At 43.9% G+C, this 16,792-nt stretch overlaps 1 protein-coding gene across 11 annotated transcripts in view; it reads left to right on the forward strand.

The window, feature by feature from the left end:
- Positions 1-7,903, forward strand: part of PPP2R5E (protein phosphatase 2 regulatory subunit B'epsilon) — an 88,553-nt gene extending 80,650 nt beyond the window's left edge. For 6 of the 11 annotated variants that reach the window (XM_083615247.1, XM_083615248.1, XM_083615249.1 and 3 more), the window contains 3 exons: positions 174-301; positions 2,704-2,805; positions 5,571-7,903. In XM_083615247.1, the coding sequence (XP_083471373.1) occupies positions 174-301; positions 2,704-2,805; positions 5,571-5,670 (330 nt within the window). In that variant the 3' untranslated portion in view covers positions 5,671-7,903. Of the gene's footprint in view, positions 1-173; positions 302-2,703; positions 2,806-3,507; positions 3,652-5,570 lie in introns of all 11 variants that reach the window. The other 5 variants (XM_083615240.1, XM_083615243.1, XM_083615244.1 and 2 more) reach the window with 1 other exon arrangement.
- Positions 7,904-16,792: the final 8,889 nt, after the last annotated feature.

The following is a 16,792-nucleotide window of genomic DNA, read 5'->3' on the forward strand; positions in this document are numbered from 1 at the left end:
TGGCCCCAATATATTTAGGGCTTTAAAGGTTAATTCCAGCACTTTTAAGTTGGGCCCATAAACAATCTGGAAAACAGTACAGATGGCAAAGCACTGGCATAATATGGTTGTACTTACTGGAATTGTTACCTGATCTAGGAAATAAAAGAATACCATTTCCCCCTTTTTCCAAGGTGGCTGAAAGAGCACTGTACTATTGGAATAATGAATACATCATGAGTTTGATAGAGGAGAATTCCAATGTAATACTTCCCATAATGTTTTCCAGTCTGTACAGGATTTCCAAAGAACACTGGAACCCGTAAGTGTTTTTCTTTGTTTTATTTTTTAAAAAACCCATTGTTGTATATTTGCAACACATTGAAAATCTTAGATTTGTACCTTTCACAGAGTTGTTTCCTAAACAATGAAATACTGGTTATCTGACCTGTCTTGACATTTCACCACTTGCAGGGTTTTACAGCATAGATTTGACACCAAATGCACTTAACTCTAGAGTTGCACAATGAGAGCAGGGCTTTTGCAAGCACTTAGGATATTTACATGTAGTATATGCATGAAACTTGTTTCTGGGATACCATACAATTGAGAAAGTTGCAGTGTTTCTCGTATATAGTTCTAGCTGACAGTGTGGTACTTGCAGTACGATAGAATAAGCTTGCAGGCGCTCCTCTGAGATCCTTGGTGGGAGAAGTTAAGAAGAAGAGAAAACTCTGGAATTGCAGAGATAATAAATCCCTGTACTTAGTTGGAATGTGGCCCTGCCTCGTTGTGTACATGGTCACTTAGGAAAATAGATAAGGTTAAAACTTTTGGAAATTAGCAGAGACTTGGTTGGCTCTCCAAAGCAACTCTCATTATGATCTGGCTTATTTACTTGAAAAGTGATATTGGTACCTCTTCGTAGATATTTGGTGCACAGCCGTATTGTGAGCAAAAATATGATGACTTCCAAGTTGGACTATTACAGATCTTTGAACAGAAACATTTAATCTAGAGACTGGCAGAACCTGGAAAAGGTTTCACCATTTTGAAGGGTCCGTTTCTCAGAAACAGAAAGTTTTTTTTTTTTAATCGTACAGATTATTTTTCAAACCAAGTTTCACAAAGCTGTTCACAGTTAAGCCATAATATAATTTTGAAACTAAATTAAAAACAAAAGAATCATTTCATTTTTTCAAAACAGCACAGAAACCTGCTGAAACAAGCAGCACCAGTTAGTAGTACCCGGCATGACATGTCCATATTAAATATTGAGTTGGGAAAGTGCAAAGTTCATTCCATATCCTGAGCTAGCATATTGGCAGATGCTCTGATTCTGGTATCCCGCACCCCCAAGACTGAACTGTATTATTAAAAATCTAGCCGAGACAATGAGAAGAATTTGCAGTTCACTAGGAGCAGGGAGGTTGGTTTACTGTGCTTCCTCAGACCGGTTGTGTGGTGGGTTGTTTCACAGTTGAGTGATGTCAACGTCACTAGTACCTTGTGTATCAGGAACTTTGAAACAAAGGATCTATCATAGAATTAGAGTTGGAAGGAACCGCTGAGGGTCATCTACCCTCTAGTCCAACCACCTGCAGTGCAGGACTCCTGTCCACAGCTGTCCCTGGGGTGGCCTGAACCGCCAACCTTCTGGTCAACAGCCAGATGCACTGACTTATTGCGCCGCAGAGATGTACATCCCGTATTTTTAAAAGGTGCCTTTTGCCGCTCTGCAGCTACAACATTGCCACTTTACAGCAATATCCTCCAGATAAAACCTTAATACGATTTACTTTTGCCCTAGTCTTCAGAGCACTTCACTGATAAGCCCTGTTGTATTCTGTGGGGTCTGCAGTAGGAGACAGCCTTGAGGTGCACAGACAGGTCATCAAAAGCTTACTCAAGAGGGCTTATGGGAGATGAGTCCCTGGTTTTCTTACACTTTCTTCTTCTGGGTCTCCTTAACAGGACATGTAGTAAATTCAGTAGTATTTACTTCTACATGCATATATTGCACTGAGCTTCCACGGGGTAATAAAGGAAAAATATAAACATCAAAGTCCTTTTTTTATTTAATATGAGGTTCTCTGCACCTCCTCAGTGCTTCTCTCATTCGATTTCCTTTTTCTAATTCTAGTCTTCCTTTCCCCCAGTCCTTTTTCTTATGGTTTCTTTTGCCACTGTCCCAGCTTATTAGCATAGAAGGACTAGAGTTGACTGGAGAGAATCTTGAGGTTCCCAGTCCTTGGAGAACTGAGCACTAGGCTGCACAGATGAAATGAATGAAAAAGTTGGGATCACCTGCCTGGTGCCATGCTAGGTTTTGTGTTAAATCTTCCTGCATTCTCTCCCTGCTTTCATATGTTTCTGCGAAACTTGAGTTCTAAACTTCAGTTGCCCCCTCTGCTCTTCCCCCACAAAGTAATAGCATCTTGAGTTTGGCTTGCATTGAAACACTGCAGAATTTGAAAAGGCCCCACACACTATATTCAGCTGTGGTTGCTGACACTTCCCAGCACAACATTTATTGATGCAGGATTTTGTTTCCGTTGACCCATTATAGATTTGGGGAAGACTGGAAGGGGACACACCTTGGATGATGCCTGATCTGTGTGTCCTATGACACAAATACATCAAATCAGAACGGTGTTGTTGACACGAAAAGATCTGTCCCGTTTGAACGGCAAATTAATGGACTCTTTCTTTCACGATTCACAGGGCTATTGTGGCTTTAGTATACAACGTGCTGAAGGCATTTATGGAAATGAACAGCGCCATGTTTGACGAGCTGACGGCCACTTACAAGTCAGATCGCCAGCGGTAACTTTCTACAGCCTTTTTTATTTTATTTTGTCAGCTGTGCATAAAGCCTGCTGTTTTTAGTTTTGGTTCTTTTTTTATTTAAACACTTTGCAGTAATTGCATAATTCCCACACATGATTGATTGCAATGCCTCATTCCCCCCCCTCCCCGCATGCTCATTAGCCTGGCCCCCGCAAGACGTATAGATGGTTGTTTTTTTTCCTTCCCTTTATGAGATACAGTACCCATTGCGTAGCTTGTGAACTTGCATTCCTCACAGAACTTCTTTTGGCTCTATGTTCTTAAAGACTTAATTGTATCAAGAATTTCAATAGTAAAAAATAAAAATAATTTCTTTTTTTTATTAAACCCCCCCCCCCCAAACTCATCAATTTGCCTTCACTTTGCTTTGAAGATGGTGTCCAGAATGCATACAGGAACTCTTTGCCAGTCAAGAAAGCTTTCAGCAATTAACTCTCATAACTTGCGTCTGACCTTTATTGGAATCTCTAAGCAAAGTGACCCCCTTTCCCCCCCCCAGCCTTCCTTGCTTTCCTTCTCCATAATATCTTGATACATTTAAGGCTTTGACATTGCTGGATCTAGAAGAAGTGCCATCCATACGATCATTAGTTGCACCTTAGTTTAAAATGTTTCTCTGTCTTTCCCTTAATCACCCTTCTCCAATTATAGTGCATCATCTTTTGTCTGAAATTTCAGCTTATCCAAAGCAGCAGGTGAAACTAATGAGGAAACTTCGGGAACTCCGGGCAGTTTGCGACTTGGTGAAAGTCGTGCCTTTTGTGAGACTCGGGGTTCCCACAAGCAAAGCGAAGGGTACTGTATGTCATCAAGCCTTGTTAGGTTAGTATAGCCTCTCACACGTTCTTGGAGGCCCTAATGTTGTTCAGTTCCATCACCAGGCTGACAGCTCTCTGCTTAACATTAAAAAGAAAACTCAAAGAAATGTAAATAGAGGGGTACCAAGTACCCCTTAGCTTTTATAGACTTTATGCCTGTACGCACAGCAAGTCAGTTATGCTTGATTTGTTAATGTTTTGTTTAAGCTAGGCTAGGCTTCTTACACAGTGGCCCAGGACCATCAGGGTATTGGGGGTGCTGCTGTGTGGATTTAGTGTGGACCTTTTTGCCAACATTACACAAGTTTCATCAAGAAACTGGTTAGACTCCTAGCAATTATTAGTGAAGTATTGATTGTGTTTCTGGCAATGGGTGTTTCTGGTGTTTGGTCACCTCAAAAGGTCAAAGCTGAGGCTTCCATCTACGTGCAGGAAACACATTTTTAAAATCATGACATCTTGGAGGCAAGGATCCGGAAAGCTATTTCATTCATCGAGAATCTCCGGCGTGGTTTTCGACCTTTTTGTCTTTGAACAGCAGGCTCCCATGTCACACCATGATCAGCTTTGAACATTCACTCGGTCTCAAAAATGGTTTTCTGTGTGGCATTGCGGGGTGTTTGAGAAACACAAGCCTAAAGCCTCCCTGGCTGCTAGCACAGAACTCGATGCACTGTTGTTTGAATTCCAGCAGTAAAAAAAGACAAGGCATTGCTCAAGTAGAGGATACACTTTGCTAGGGAGTAAGCACTATTGTTTTCACTGGGGTCTCCTCCATAATGAATAGTGGTAGGATAGTAGTCCCGGATTGTTCTAGTATACAGAATTTTGCCATTTTTAACTATGTACACTATGTATAGTTCGCAACTGTGACATCTATTGCCTGCCAAGTCAGTATATGGTGTTTTTAAAAGTTAAATAGCTATATTTTAATGTATTTTTAATCTTTTGCTGGAAGCCGCCCAGAGTTGCTGGGGAAACCCAGCCAGATGGGTGGGGTATAAATAATAAATTACTACTACTACTACTACTATTATCATTATTATTATCTTGCTCTCTGGCAACTTGAAAGTTATGCACATGTTAAGTTTATGATCCTGAGAAACGTAAAGGTTAAGTAGCAGTTTCTGTTTTGTGAAAGGTTGGACCTGGAATTTTGGTCACTTGTCTGGCTGCAGTTCCAGTGGTTTCAGTGGTGGTTTCATTGGAAAGAAGCTTAGGACAGTTTTCTGTAAATAACGATGAAGATAAGAATGCAGGGAAGGAGAGAAGAAGAAATGGAATAATAATGTTTTTAAATTAAATAACTGATGCAGTCCGATAATTAAAAAGAGATTCAATGAGTTTGCTAGAAAGAAAAATAAATCCACTCGTCACGGATGACATACATTGCCAAATGGAGCTCCACCGGCTTCCATCTAAATAGTATTTGAAGGAACATATTGGGCAATTTGGGTTTGTAATGACTTCAAATACAGGAACACAATTCCTTACCCTCCAAAACGTCTGCAGTAGTGCATTTGGTATGTAATTGTTTTTATTCTACCTTTGTTTTGCTCTAGAAGGCAGGTTTTCATTAACTCGGATAAAGAAATCCCAGTAAGTGCAGGACAAGACCAGCAAATAGAGCAAGCGGTGTGATTCCGAAGTCTTGCCAGACTGGGTAGCATTGGATGTTGCAAGGCACCACCGGCTTGGGGTTGTTCCTGCGAATGCCTGGCACTATTCAGTTGCGGGGTTCTTGTGTGTGCAGCCTTAAGAGGTTTCAGAGAAAATGCAAAACGTTGGGACACCCCAGTGCATCGTTTCTACCTCTAGTGCCGTTTTCTTTCTGTAGTTGTACTGATGTAAGAAACAAGGGGCTCGTGAAAACCTGACTTTTTCCTCTAATGCTTCTCTTCCCCCCTCCCCTTAATTTAACAGCGAGAAGAAAAAGGAGAAGGAACGTGAAGAACTATGGAAGAAACTGGAGGATTTGGAACTAAAGCGGGGTCTTAGACGGGATGGGATAATTCCAACTTAACAAAAAGCAGCAAAGCAGCATTTAAATAACCTGTGGAGTCACACATGTATGTAGTAGAAGATGGAGCAACAGTTTTCTGTATTGTGCAACTTTACAGTAGATTTCACATTTGTTTCATTATTACAACAGCACTGTATATATCTGTCTCTAAGTAAAGGAAAACAAACAAACAAAAAAAGAACTTCAATCCAAAGTTTGGACAACAGATGGACTTCTCAGAACTTTGCAAAAATAATCATTGTTTTAACCCTTCCTTAAACCAGTCTTCAAAAGATCTGTCGAAATTGCTATGTCCAAATTCCATTGTCAGGACCTCTTCCTTATTTATCATTAGCAGAGAGTGATACAACTTCAAATGTGAACAATCTTAAATTTAGCTTGTCTTTCTGCTAAACTGTTAAATGTATTTATAGTAAAAGAGAGAGAGAGAAAAAAAAAGATTGTCATTTTCTTATGAGTTTGTGTAACATCTTTCTCCTCCGGATAACTATGCTGTAATTTGACTTGGATTTTTTTGTTTTTGTTTTTTTCCTTTTTTTTTTTGCACATCTTCATGAGTTGAATGTTTATACAGATCAGGGCCATAAAAAGAAAAAAAGAAAAAATAGAGGTCCTTTAAATGCTAAGAGTTTGTTCTGGTATACGCAACTTTTGAGTACCAGACCTGCTTTGGTGCTCCTTCAGTGTGAACGTTACGAGTAACTATAATGTGGTTATAGGCGGACTTGGGAGGTGTGCATTGGGATTTGTCAATGAATCAGTTGCTTGCGAATCTCAGCTCACCTCACCAATCCTTATCAAAGTGTGCAGTGGCAACAATGCAGACTTCAGTATCCGACCAGTATTAAGCTGTACACGGTTGATAAAATGGCCAGATTTGTCGTAGGAATACTGAGGATAAATTATTGCATTGCTATACATTTTCTTTAGGCTATTTGGATATAATAAAACAAGAGTACACCTAAAAAAAATTGAACGTGTATGGTCATCATGAAGCTAATATGGGGCGGGGTGGGGGTGGGGAGTTGAGCAGACAGGTTGGATTGTTTGAAGTTGTTGCCTTACCTTTCTAAATATTTATTAAACATTCCAGCCAAAAAAGACAAAGAAAAAGGATTCTGTGGTGGTTTTTGCAACTCCGTTTCTTATCACAGCAACATCTTGTTTTGTGCTGGAATGGATTATGGATAACATACTTCAGCATTCTGAACTTGGGTGCTCATTTCCTAATTACTGTATTTGTTTCCAAAAGTGGTTCTAAAAAATACTATTGGGGAGCGGGGGGGGGGGGGGGAGAGAATATTCCAATTCTGGCAAACCTAATGTCTTGAGTATTAATAATAAAATTTTAAATGATTTTATATCAAAGGTGCATTGTGACCAAATTGTTTAAGGTTAAAAACAAAGCAAAAAAAATATATATGGAAAAAAGAGAGGGCTGTATTATAAATATACATTACTGGCTATCTGCTTTGTATTTAAAAGTGGAATCTCACATCTTTGGTAGATAAAATGCTGATAAGACTTGTGTACAGTATATATTTAGCTAATGCAGGTACATTATTATATACCGTAAGGTATGTGTTTTTCAGGATTTTTCTCCAGGATGCTTTTGAACTGTTATAGACAACATATGACAACAATGATTGATAATCCTAAACCATTGATCCAGCAGTATTTACAGTATAAAGCTGAATTGGTGTTCATAAGTCTTTTGTGATAGTCGCAAACATGAATTTACAACCTGTTGCCATTGATAGAAGTACAGTATAAATACGAGCTTGTATATTTTTCTTCCTGCCATTTAAATATTTGGTAGAATTGGGGGTTTCTTGTTTCCAGGCCAAATAAATAAATAAATAAAAATGAGAGAGCAGGGAGATACCCCTCTCTTGTCAGACGGACTACTGTTTCGGGGTTACCAGGTCACAGTTTGTACATGTGAGTCTTTGCACATGGATATTGTAAACTCAAGAGCTTTGTAAAAACTTGACACTGCTAATTCATGGGGGGGAGGGCGGGTGGAAACCAGAAGTAAACTAGTCATATGCAACACCAAACACAACATGGTTTAATGGGATTAAGCTAAGCCTCTTTTAAGAACATTGACTGGGACTCAATGTATACATGGCAGGTACTGCCATAGGTGAAACGTTCTATTTTAAAAAAAAGTGCTGGAGCAAAAGGCGCAAGCTGAAATACTGAAGATGAAATAAATTTATAACAAATCATATCCCTTAGACGTCCTTGATTTTGACCAGTCTTTTGTTTCTGCTACGGATTTTGAAGTTAACCCATGCCTAAAATAGGCTTCGACGAGAACATTTTACACACCTGACTAAAACATTTTACAGTAGTGAAAGGATATTAAAGCAGCAGTGTAAATGTTATATGCTATTAAAAAGGTAAAGGTACCCCTGCCCGTACGGGCCAGTCGTGTCTGACTCTAGGGTTGTGCGCCTATCTCACTTAAGAGGCCGGGGGCCAGCGCTGTCCGGAGACACTTCCGGGTCGCGTGGCCAGCGTGACGAAGCTGCTCTGGCGAGCCTGCACCAGTGCAGCACATGGAAACACCGTTTACCTTCCCGCTATAAAGCGGTACCTATTTATCTACTTGCACTTAGGGGTGCTTTCGAACTGCTAGGTGGGCAGGAGCTGGGACCGAAAGACGGGAGCTCACCCCGCCGCGGGGATTCGAACCGCCGACCATGCGATCGGCAAGCCCTAGGCGCTGAGGTTTTACCCACAGCGCCACCTGCGTCCCTTTATATGCTATTATGATGGTGTTAAAACACACACATGCGTAATTAGGAAAAAGTGGTATATCTTTGAAGGAAGGTCAGTTGATTGCTTGACTCCCGGATATTTGCAGTCATCTTGCAATGGGGGACACATTTCAGGCCGTTTGTCACATAGATGCTGAACACTCTTCATGATCCCAGGGACGCAGGTGGCGCTCTGGGTTAAACCACAGAGCCTAGGACTTGCCGATCAGAAGGTTGGCGGTTCGAATCCCTGCAACGGGGTGAGCTCCCGTTGCTTGGTCCCAGCTCCTGCCAACCTAGGAGTTCAAAGTGCAAGTAGATAAATGGGTACCGCTCTGGCGGGAAGGTAAACGGTGTTTCTGTGCGCTGCTCTGGTTCGCCAGAAGTGGCTTAGTCATGCTGGCCACATGACCTGGAAGCTGTACGCCGGCTCCCTTGGCCAATAAAGCGAGATGAGCGCCACAACCCCAGAGTTGGCCATGACTGGACCTAATGGTCAGGGGTCCCTTTACCTTTACCTGCAACAGGGGACACATTCCAGGCTGTTTGTCACATAGGTGCTGAACACTCTTCATGAGCCCAGGTCCTGTTTCTTGGAAGGTATGGAAATTCAGCCTGAGAGCCAGCCTTTCTCATGCCTTTCTTTGAGCAAAGAAATAAATACAACAAAGAGACTAGGACGCAGCTCCCAGGGTCAACAAATGATCTTCCTGGACTGTATGTAAGTAAAAAGAGAGTCAGGTGGGAGATAGCTGGGGGCAGACTGAGGCAGTTGAAGCAGGGTCTCATCTAGGGCCGGCGCGCCCATGAGGCAAGGTGAGGGGACTGCCTCAGGCGGCAGCATCCCCAGGGGCAGCAGATCCCAATGTCAGTTTTCCTTCCTCCTCTATTCCTAATGTAGACCTCCTGTGGTGGAGAGTGGGACGTCATTTTGTGGTTCTGCCTCAGGTGCAAAAACGGGCTGGCCCTGGCCCAGCTCGCCTTAATGAATGGGAAAGCAAAACACTTCATGCACAGATATTTTATCTGCCTTTCAAAACACATGAAATGCTTGAGAGGGTGCTGAGGCACCAGGAAACGCAGCATTGTGTCTGCGCACTGAGCTTAAATCATGTTTACAGCCGCAGGATCTCTCACTATTGTGGGGGAGCCACAGTCGTGCACTTTAAAAGCCTTTTGTATGTTTTGTTTTTTAAAAAAGGGGAGTGGAAATCAAGTTGATAGCGGTGATTCCCCAGCCCAAGGGTAGCTTATATTCTGCTGCAGTTGGACTCTGTCTCCCATTGGCCTCAGCCATGAAGGCCCAAGGGCCAGGGATGATGGGAGCTGCACTTTGGCTATGCCTGCAGGCGTGGGGAATCTGTGGTCCTCCAGGTATGGCTGAACTACAACTCCCATCTTCCCTAGCAGTTGGCCATGCACGCTGGCGCTGATGGGAGATTTGATTCGATTTTTAAAAAACCACAATTCTATGTCACTTCTCATTCAGGTGAGTTGTAAAGTGGCTTACAAATGGCAAATACAGTGGTACCTCAGGTTACAAACACCTTGGGTTACAAACACTTCAGGTTACAGACTCCCCTAACCCAGAAGTAGTACCTCGGGTTAAGAACTTTACCTCAGGATGAGAACAGAAATCGCATGGTGGCGGCAGGAGACCCCATTAGCTAAAGTGGTACCTCAGGTTAAGAACGGATCTCCGGAACGAATTAAGTTCGTAACCAGAGGTACCACTGTAACAACATAATAGAACAAATACAGCACAAATCGTACAGAGCAATTAAGAAGTCATCAGTTTAAACGACTACAACCCATAAAATGCCATCAGTGCAACAACTAAAAAACCCCCAACAAGCCTAATGGCACAATTGCAACAAAGGTCATATGATAGGATTCACAAAGTACAGCATTCGCAATCTATAAAACCACAAAGTTAACAAAATAACAACCAAAAAAATAACCTCAAGACTCATAATCTTTTGATTGATTGAGCCCAGCCACCCCATGATTGCAGACAAAGTCTCTCTCCGTTCACAGTTCTTCCTCTGGAAACGGCTCCCTTATGAAAGTTTGCCCCTCATGCAGGTTTTTGGATCATTCTTTGCTGCTGCTGTTTGTTTGGTTTTTTAAAAACTTACATAGATATAGGATGGGCTTGCATTTTATGATTTAGCCAGGAGAGGGCAGCAGAAGCTCAGTTTCTCCGTAGGAATGCTTTCACCTATAATATATATTTTTTTAAAAAACGAGAATGAAAAAGCATGCAAGCTCTCTGCATTCTGAGGCCTCCACCTGCAAAGCACAGTGATCTAGTGGTGATATAAGGGGGTGAGACAATCTTTCAGGTATCCTGACCCTAAGCTGCTTTATAAATCAAAACCACCACCTTGAACTTCGCCCGGTAGCTAATTGGCAGCCAGTGCAATTATTTCCATGGTGGTGTAAAGTGTTGGCAATATCCTGCTCCACTGAGCTGCTGAGCCACCACACTGAGCACCAGCTGCAGCTTCTGAACCAACCTCAAGGGCAGCCCCACATAGGGTACATTGCAGTAATCCAGCCTGGACGTTACCAGCGCAAGGATGACAGCAGTCAAGCTATCTTGGTCCAGAAATGGCTGTAGTTGTTTTACCAGCCAAAGCTGCTAGAAGTCTCTCTGGTCACCTGGGCCTCTAGTGACCAAGATAGATCCAGGAGCAACCCCAAATTATGAAGCTGCTCTTTTAGGGAAATACAACTCCCATACAAAGCAGGTGACTGTCATAGTCCTGCTCCATTCTGCCTTGGTCACCACACCTGGAATATTCTGTCTAATTCTGGGCACCACAATTTAAGGATGTCGGCAAGCTGGAAGGTGTGCAGAGGAGGGCAACCAAGATGATGAAGGGTCTGGAAAGCAAGCCTGATGAGGAACAGTTGAAGGCTGTTTAGCCTAAGAAGAGGAGACAGGAGATATGGTAGCCATCTTCAGATATCTTAACAGCTGCCACATGGAAGAGGGAACAAGCTTGTTTTCTTCTGCTCCGGAGGGTAGGACCTGAACCAATGGGTTCAAGGTGCAAGAAAGAAGATTCCAACTAAACATCAGGAAGAACTTTCTGACTGCAAGAGCTGTCCAGCAGTGGAACAGACTCCCACAAGAAGTGGTGGACTCTCCTCTGTTGGAGGTTTTCAATATGGAGCTTGGATGTGGATGATACCCAGCTCTACCTCTCTTTCAAATCGGAACTAGTGAAGGCGGTGAAGGTCCTATGTGAGTGTCTGGACGTGGTTGGAGGATGGATGGCGGCTACCAGATTGAGGTTGAATCTTGACAAGACAGAAATACTGTTTTGGGGGGACAGCAGGCGGGCTGGTGTGGAGGACTCCCTGGTCCTGAATGCAGTAACTGTGCCCCTGAAGGACCAGCTGCGCAGCCTGGGAGTCATTTTGGACTCACAGCTGTCCATGGAGGCGCAGGTCAATTCTGTGTCCAGGGCAGCTGTCTACCAGCTCCACCTGGTATGCATGCTGAGACCCTACCTGTCCGTGGACTGTCTCACCAGAGTGGTGCATGGTCTAGTTATCTCTCACTTGGACTATTGCAATGCGCTCTATGTGGGGCTACCTTTGAAGGTGACCCGGAAACTACAACTAATCCAGAATGCGGCAACGAGACTGGTGACTGGGAACGGCCGCCAAGACCACATAACTCTGGTCTTGAAAGATCTACACTGGCTCCCAGTACATGTCCAAGCACAATTCAAAGTGTTGGTGCTGGCCTTTAAAGCCCTAAATGACCTCAGTCCAGTATACCTGAAGGAGCATCTCCACCCCCATCGTTATACCCGGACACTGAGGTCCAGCGCCGAGGGCCTTCTGGTGGTTCCCTCACTGCGAGAAGACAAGTTGCAGGGAACCAGGCAGAGGACCTTCTCAGTAGTGGCACCCACCCTGTGGAACGCCCTCCCACCAGAAAAGAGAAAAACAACTACCAGACTTTTAGAAGACATCTGAAGGCAGCCCTGTTTAGGGAAGCTTTTAATGTTTAATAGGCTATTGTATTTTAATATTCTGTTGGAAGCCGCCCAGAGTGGCTGAGGAAACCCAGCCAGATGATGATGATGATGATGATTATTATTATCTGTCACAGATGCTTTAGCTGATATTCCCTTGCTTTGCAGAGGGTTGGACTAGATGACCCCTGGGGTCCCTTCCAACTTGACAGTTCTATAATTCCATCCAGACTCAGAAACCGCCCGCTCACAGCGCCTTCATATTGCCATCATGCATTCATCTGAGCTCCTGGCGAGGGTTTGCATGGCCTCTCTTGATTCAGATATGACCGAGAGATAGAGCTGGGTATATTCGGTGCACGGTTGACCCTTCCATCTCTCCCTGCTTGGAACAGTCACTCCCAGCTCTGCCTGCAATTTAAGAATGGGTAAAGCACCCTCCACCTCTCTACGGTCTGTCTCTGTATTATAGTATTCTGTAGTTTTTCAGCTGGGAGCCGGAACTGCTTCCCTGTGTTCTTGTGCTATATTTTCCGATCTCTATGCTGTGGTTGCAGAGGGGATCCTGTTTTGATCCCTCGCAGCACCGTTTGTTTACGGATTCCAACTGAAGGGCAGCAACGCCTTTGCTGCAGGGATAGGAATCCTCAGTCACACCCATGCTATGCATTCAAAGCATATTTATTGTTGGCATTTGTCTCGGGAGACAATGGAGTGTGCCGCCGAGGGCGAAGCCAAATTGCTCCGTTAGCACCAAAATGACCTCCCCGGGGTGCAAGCCTGGGCTGTGTGTACCGGGTTCCTGGGCTGCACAGACGACAAGACTCCCCTCTCGGCCTTGCTAACAATCCTTGGCTCTCTCCTCCCAAGAATTCTGGGAACTGTAGTTCGAAAGGTTTCTTCTAACAACTCCCAGTACTCGCTGCACATCTTTAGGGGAAGCTATGGCATAAAAGGGCCTTAAATGAATGGTTTGGATACGTCCCTAGTTTTAGAAACGGCTTAGAAGCCATTTTGGCACCTAAGTGGCATATAAATTAACAACAACAAGAAGAAAATTATTTCAGGAATGGAGAATCTATGGACCTCTAGAGATTGTTGGACATGCTGTCGGGGGTTGTTGGGAGTTGTCATCCAAAAACATGGGGAGGGCCGTAGGTTCACCACCCCCTGCCGAAGAGGACAATTCTCTGGGAAAGGTTTCATCCTGACTTCTGAGAATTACCCTTCCTGGCTTGCTTCAGTGAGAAGGAAATGTGGAATTCAGACAGCGCTAATTAGTTCACAGATTATCTCACAGGCACAAAGACGATATTATGACATCCTTTGCACACGCCTGTCATTAGACAATAATTGATTCGCACATGGCCTGTGATTTCAGAGTAGATTCCAAGTGCCGATGATCACTGAACTAACGGCTCTCCTCGGCGTGACAAAGGAAACACTGTTTTCTTTCTGAAATCCAGTCAACGCAGGCCACTTGCTCCTCCTTTAAAAATAATGCACCATTAAACAGCACTCAGCTTTGTCAGGGCTCATCCGGATCTCATTGGTGTTCTGAAAAACCCACACAGAACCAAGCAAGTTCAGGAATGGCCCCAACCCCCCCCCAAGCAGTCAGGGGGTGCCGTCTGAGGTAACCACCTCACCCAGCCCCATAGGTGGGCCAGTTCTACAGATGCTTCTCCTGTCTAAGGATAGGGCCGGCACCAACAGTGAAGCCTTAGATGAATTGCCTCCATCCCAGACATGAAATAAACTCTTTGGGTGGTTTCAGGCTTCGCTCAGAGGAACGATCCCTTCACAGTAGGGTGAGTAATGGAGGGCAGGGGTAGAGATATGACTAAAAATAAAAACAAACGAGATCTTTTCTTTTTTAAATGAAAGTATCCCCCTCCAGTTCAGGCTCACCCACACCCTGCGTACGTTTTCCTACCATGTTGCAAACAACTGGATTTCTTGCCCTAGTAACGAATTCAGAGCCGACTAAAAGGGAGAGCAGGAATCCCTCTCAATGGCTTAGTTGCGAACTTCTGTTTTCCCTGGCAATTAAGCCAAACACATACATTTTGCCACCTGTTCACAATGGCAGCTTGAATGCTGTTCCATTAAGCTTAGCGGACGCAGTCTGCACAGGTCACAACCAAGTGTGTTAAAACGAGCGGCTGTCTCATGATTCCTTTTCCTGTCGAGACAAACTGGGTGACAGAATTGTAGGAGTGGAAGGGAACTCGGTGGTCAACGAGTTCAAACCCCCTGCAATGCAGGAATGATCAGCTAAATAATCCCTGACAGATGCCCATCCAACCTCTCTTTAAAAACCTCCAAGGAAGGAGAGTCCACCGCCTTCTGAGGGAGCCCGTTCTGCTGTTGAGCAGCTCTTAACCGTCAGAAAGTTATTCCAAATGTTTAGTTGGAATCTGCTTTCTTGTAATTTGAATCCAGGGGTTGATTCCTACCCTCTGGAGCAACAGAAAACAAGTTAGCATCATCTTCTATGTGACAGCCCTTCAGAAATTTGACGGTGCCTATCAGATCACCTCTAAGTATCCTCTTATCCAGGCTAAACACCCCCAAGTCGCTCAACCGTTGTTTGTGGACTTGATTTCCAGACCCTTGATGATCTTGGTTGCCCTTCTCTGTGCACCTTCTAGTTTGTCAATACCTTTCCTCTTTTAGGTAGATGATACACATATTTCCGTATAGTGAAAGCTATGGTTTTCCCAGTAGTGATGTATGGAAGTGAGAGCTGGACCATAAAGAAGGCTGATCGCCGAAGAATTGATGCTTTTGAATTCTGGTGCTGGAGGAGACTCTTGAGAGTCCCATGGACTGCAAGAAGATAAAACCGATCCATTCTGAAGGAAACCAGCCCTGAGTGCTCACTGGAAGGACAGATCGTGAAGCTGAGGCTCCAATACTTTGGCCACCTCATGAGAAGACAAGACTCCCTGGAAAAGACCCTGATGCTGGGAAAGATGGAGGGCACAAGGAGAAGGGGAAGATAGAGGATGAGATGGTTGGACAGTGTTCTCGAAGCTACCAGCATGAGTTTGACCAAACTGCAGGAGGCAGTGGAAGACAGGAGTGCCTGGCGTGCTCTGATACATGGGGTCACGAAGAGTCGGACACGACTAAATGACTAAACAACAACATACCCCTCTTAATTATCTTAGATGTTAAGCTGTGCATGTAAACAATTGCAAAAAGTACAATTAAAACTAATCATGAAAACAGCACACTTCCTTAAAGGGCCTACTGAAATGCAGAGGCCTTTAAGCAATTTATAGCTTAAATAAATTTAAAACAAACCAATAAATGAATGAATTTGTATTCTGCCTTTCCTTCAAAGAACTCAAGATAGTATACATGATTCTCCCCACTCCTCGTTTCATCTTCCCAACAATCCTGCACAGTAGGTTAGGTGGAGAGGCAGCGACTGGTTGAGGGTCACCCAATGAGTTTCATGGATGAGTGGGGACTGGACCATTGGTCTCCCATGTCCTGATCCAGCACCCTAATCGCTGCACCGCGCCCCCATAGGCTTTGCCTGCCATTGAAAAGATGCCAGGCACCAGAAGGTTTAGCCATGCTGGCAATATTTTGAGATGTCAGAAAGGCGCTGGTCTATAATGCTGCAGTATCAAGTATCACTATTGTTCCAGGCCTTGACCTCCTCTGACCCTGCCCTTCCTTTAATTGCCCTTAGCAAATCCTTTCCAACTCAGTGGCCCCGGAAAATCCATCTCTCCTGCTTTAGTCTTTTCGGGGCATGGCTTTTTCCAGAAGGAGCTTCTCCGCATGTCGAAGTTTGATGCCAATGAAAATAAGTTGGAAACGTTGCTTTTGAGAATAGCATTGCATTTACTGGAAACATAAGCAGGAACTGCTTGACTCAGTTCTGATTAATTAACTGAAAGGGGAAAGTTGGATCAATTTCACAATGGCCTCGGTTGTGAACTCTTTTGAGTTCCGTTGGAACTGAACACAGATCAAGAGCTGATAAGAGCAAAAATTACTTTGTTTTGGCACAAATCAAGAGTCTGCACTCAAAAAAGGAGCAGAGATTAATTTGGGTAAAGCTATCATTGGCTAAAGAAGAAGAAGGAGAAAGAAAGAAAGAAAGAAAGAAAGAAAGAAAGAAAGAAAGAAAGAAAGAAAGATTTTATCGTTCATCACGAAACAACTCTCCCTTTTTCCACCTGGGCAGGATATGGGTGGCGATATACCTGCAGGTTGAAGGTCAAACCAACCTGTGCAAACAGCAGTTCCAGGTGGCAGTTAGCAAGGCACTATGCATGTATGTGGGACGCGGGTGGCGCTGTGGGTTAAACCACAGAGCCTAGGACTTGCTGATCAGAA

Source organism: Podarcis filfolensis (assembly GCF_964270895.1).
Source record: "Podarcis filfolensis genome assembly, chromosome: 1".
NCBI lineage: Eukaryota > Metazoa > Chordata > Lepidosauria > Squamata > Lacertidae > Podarcis > Podarcis filfolensis.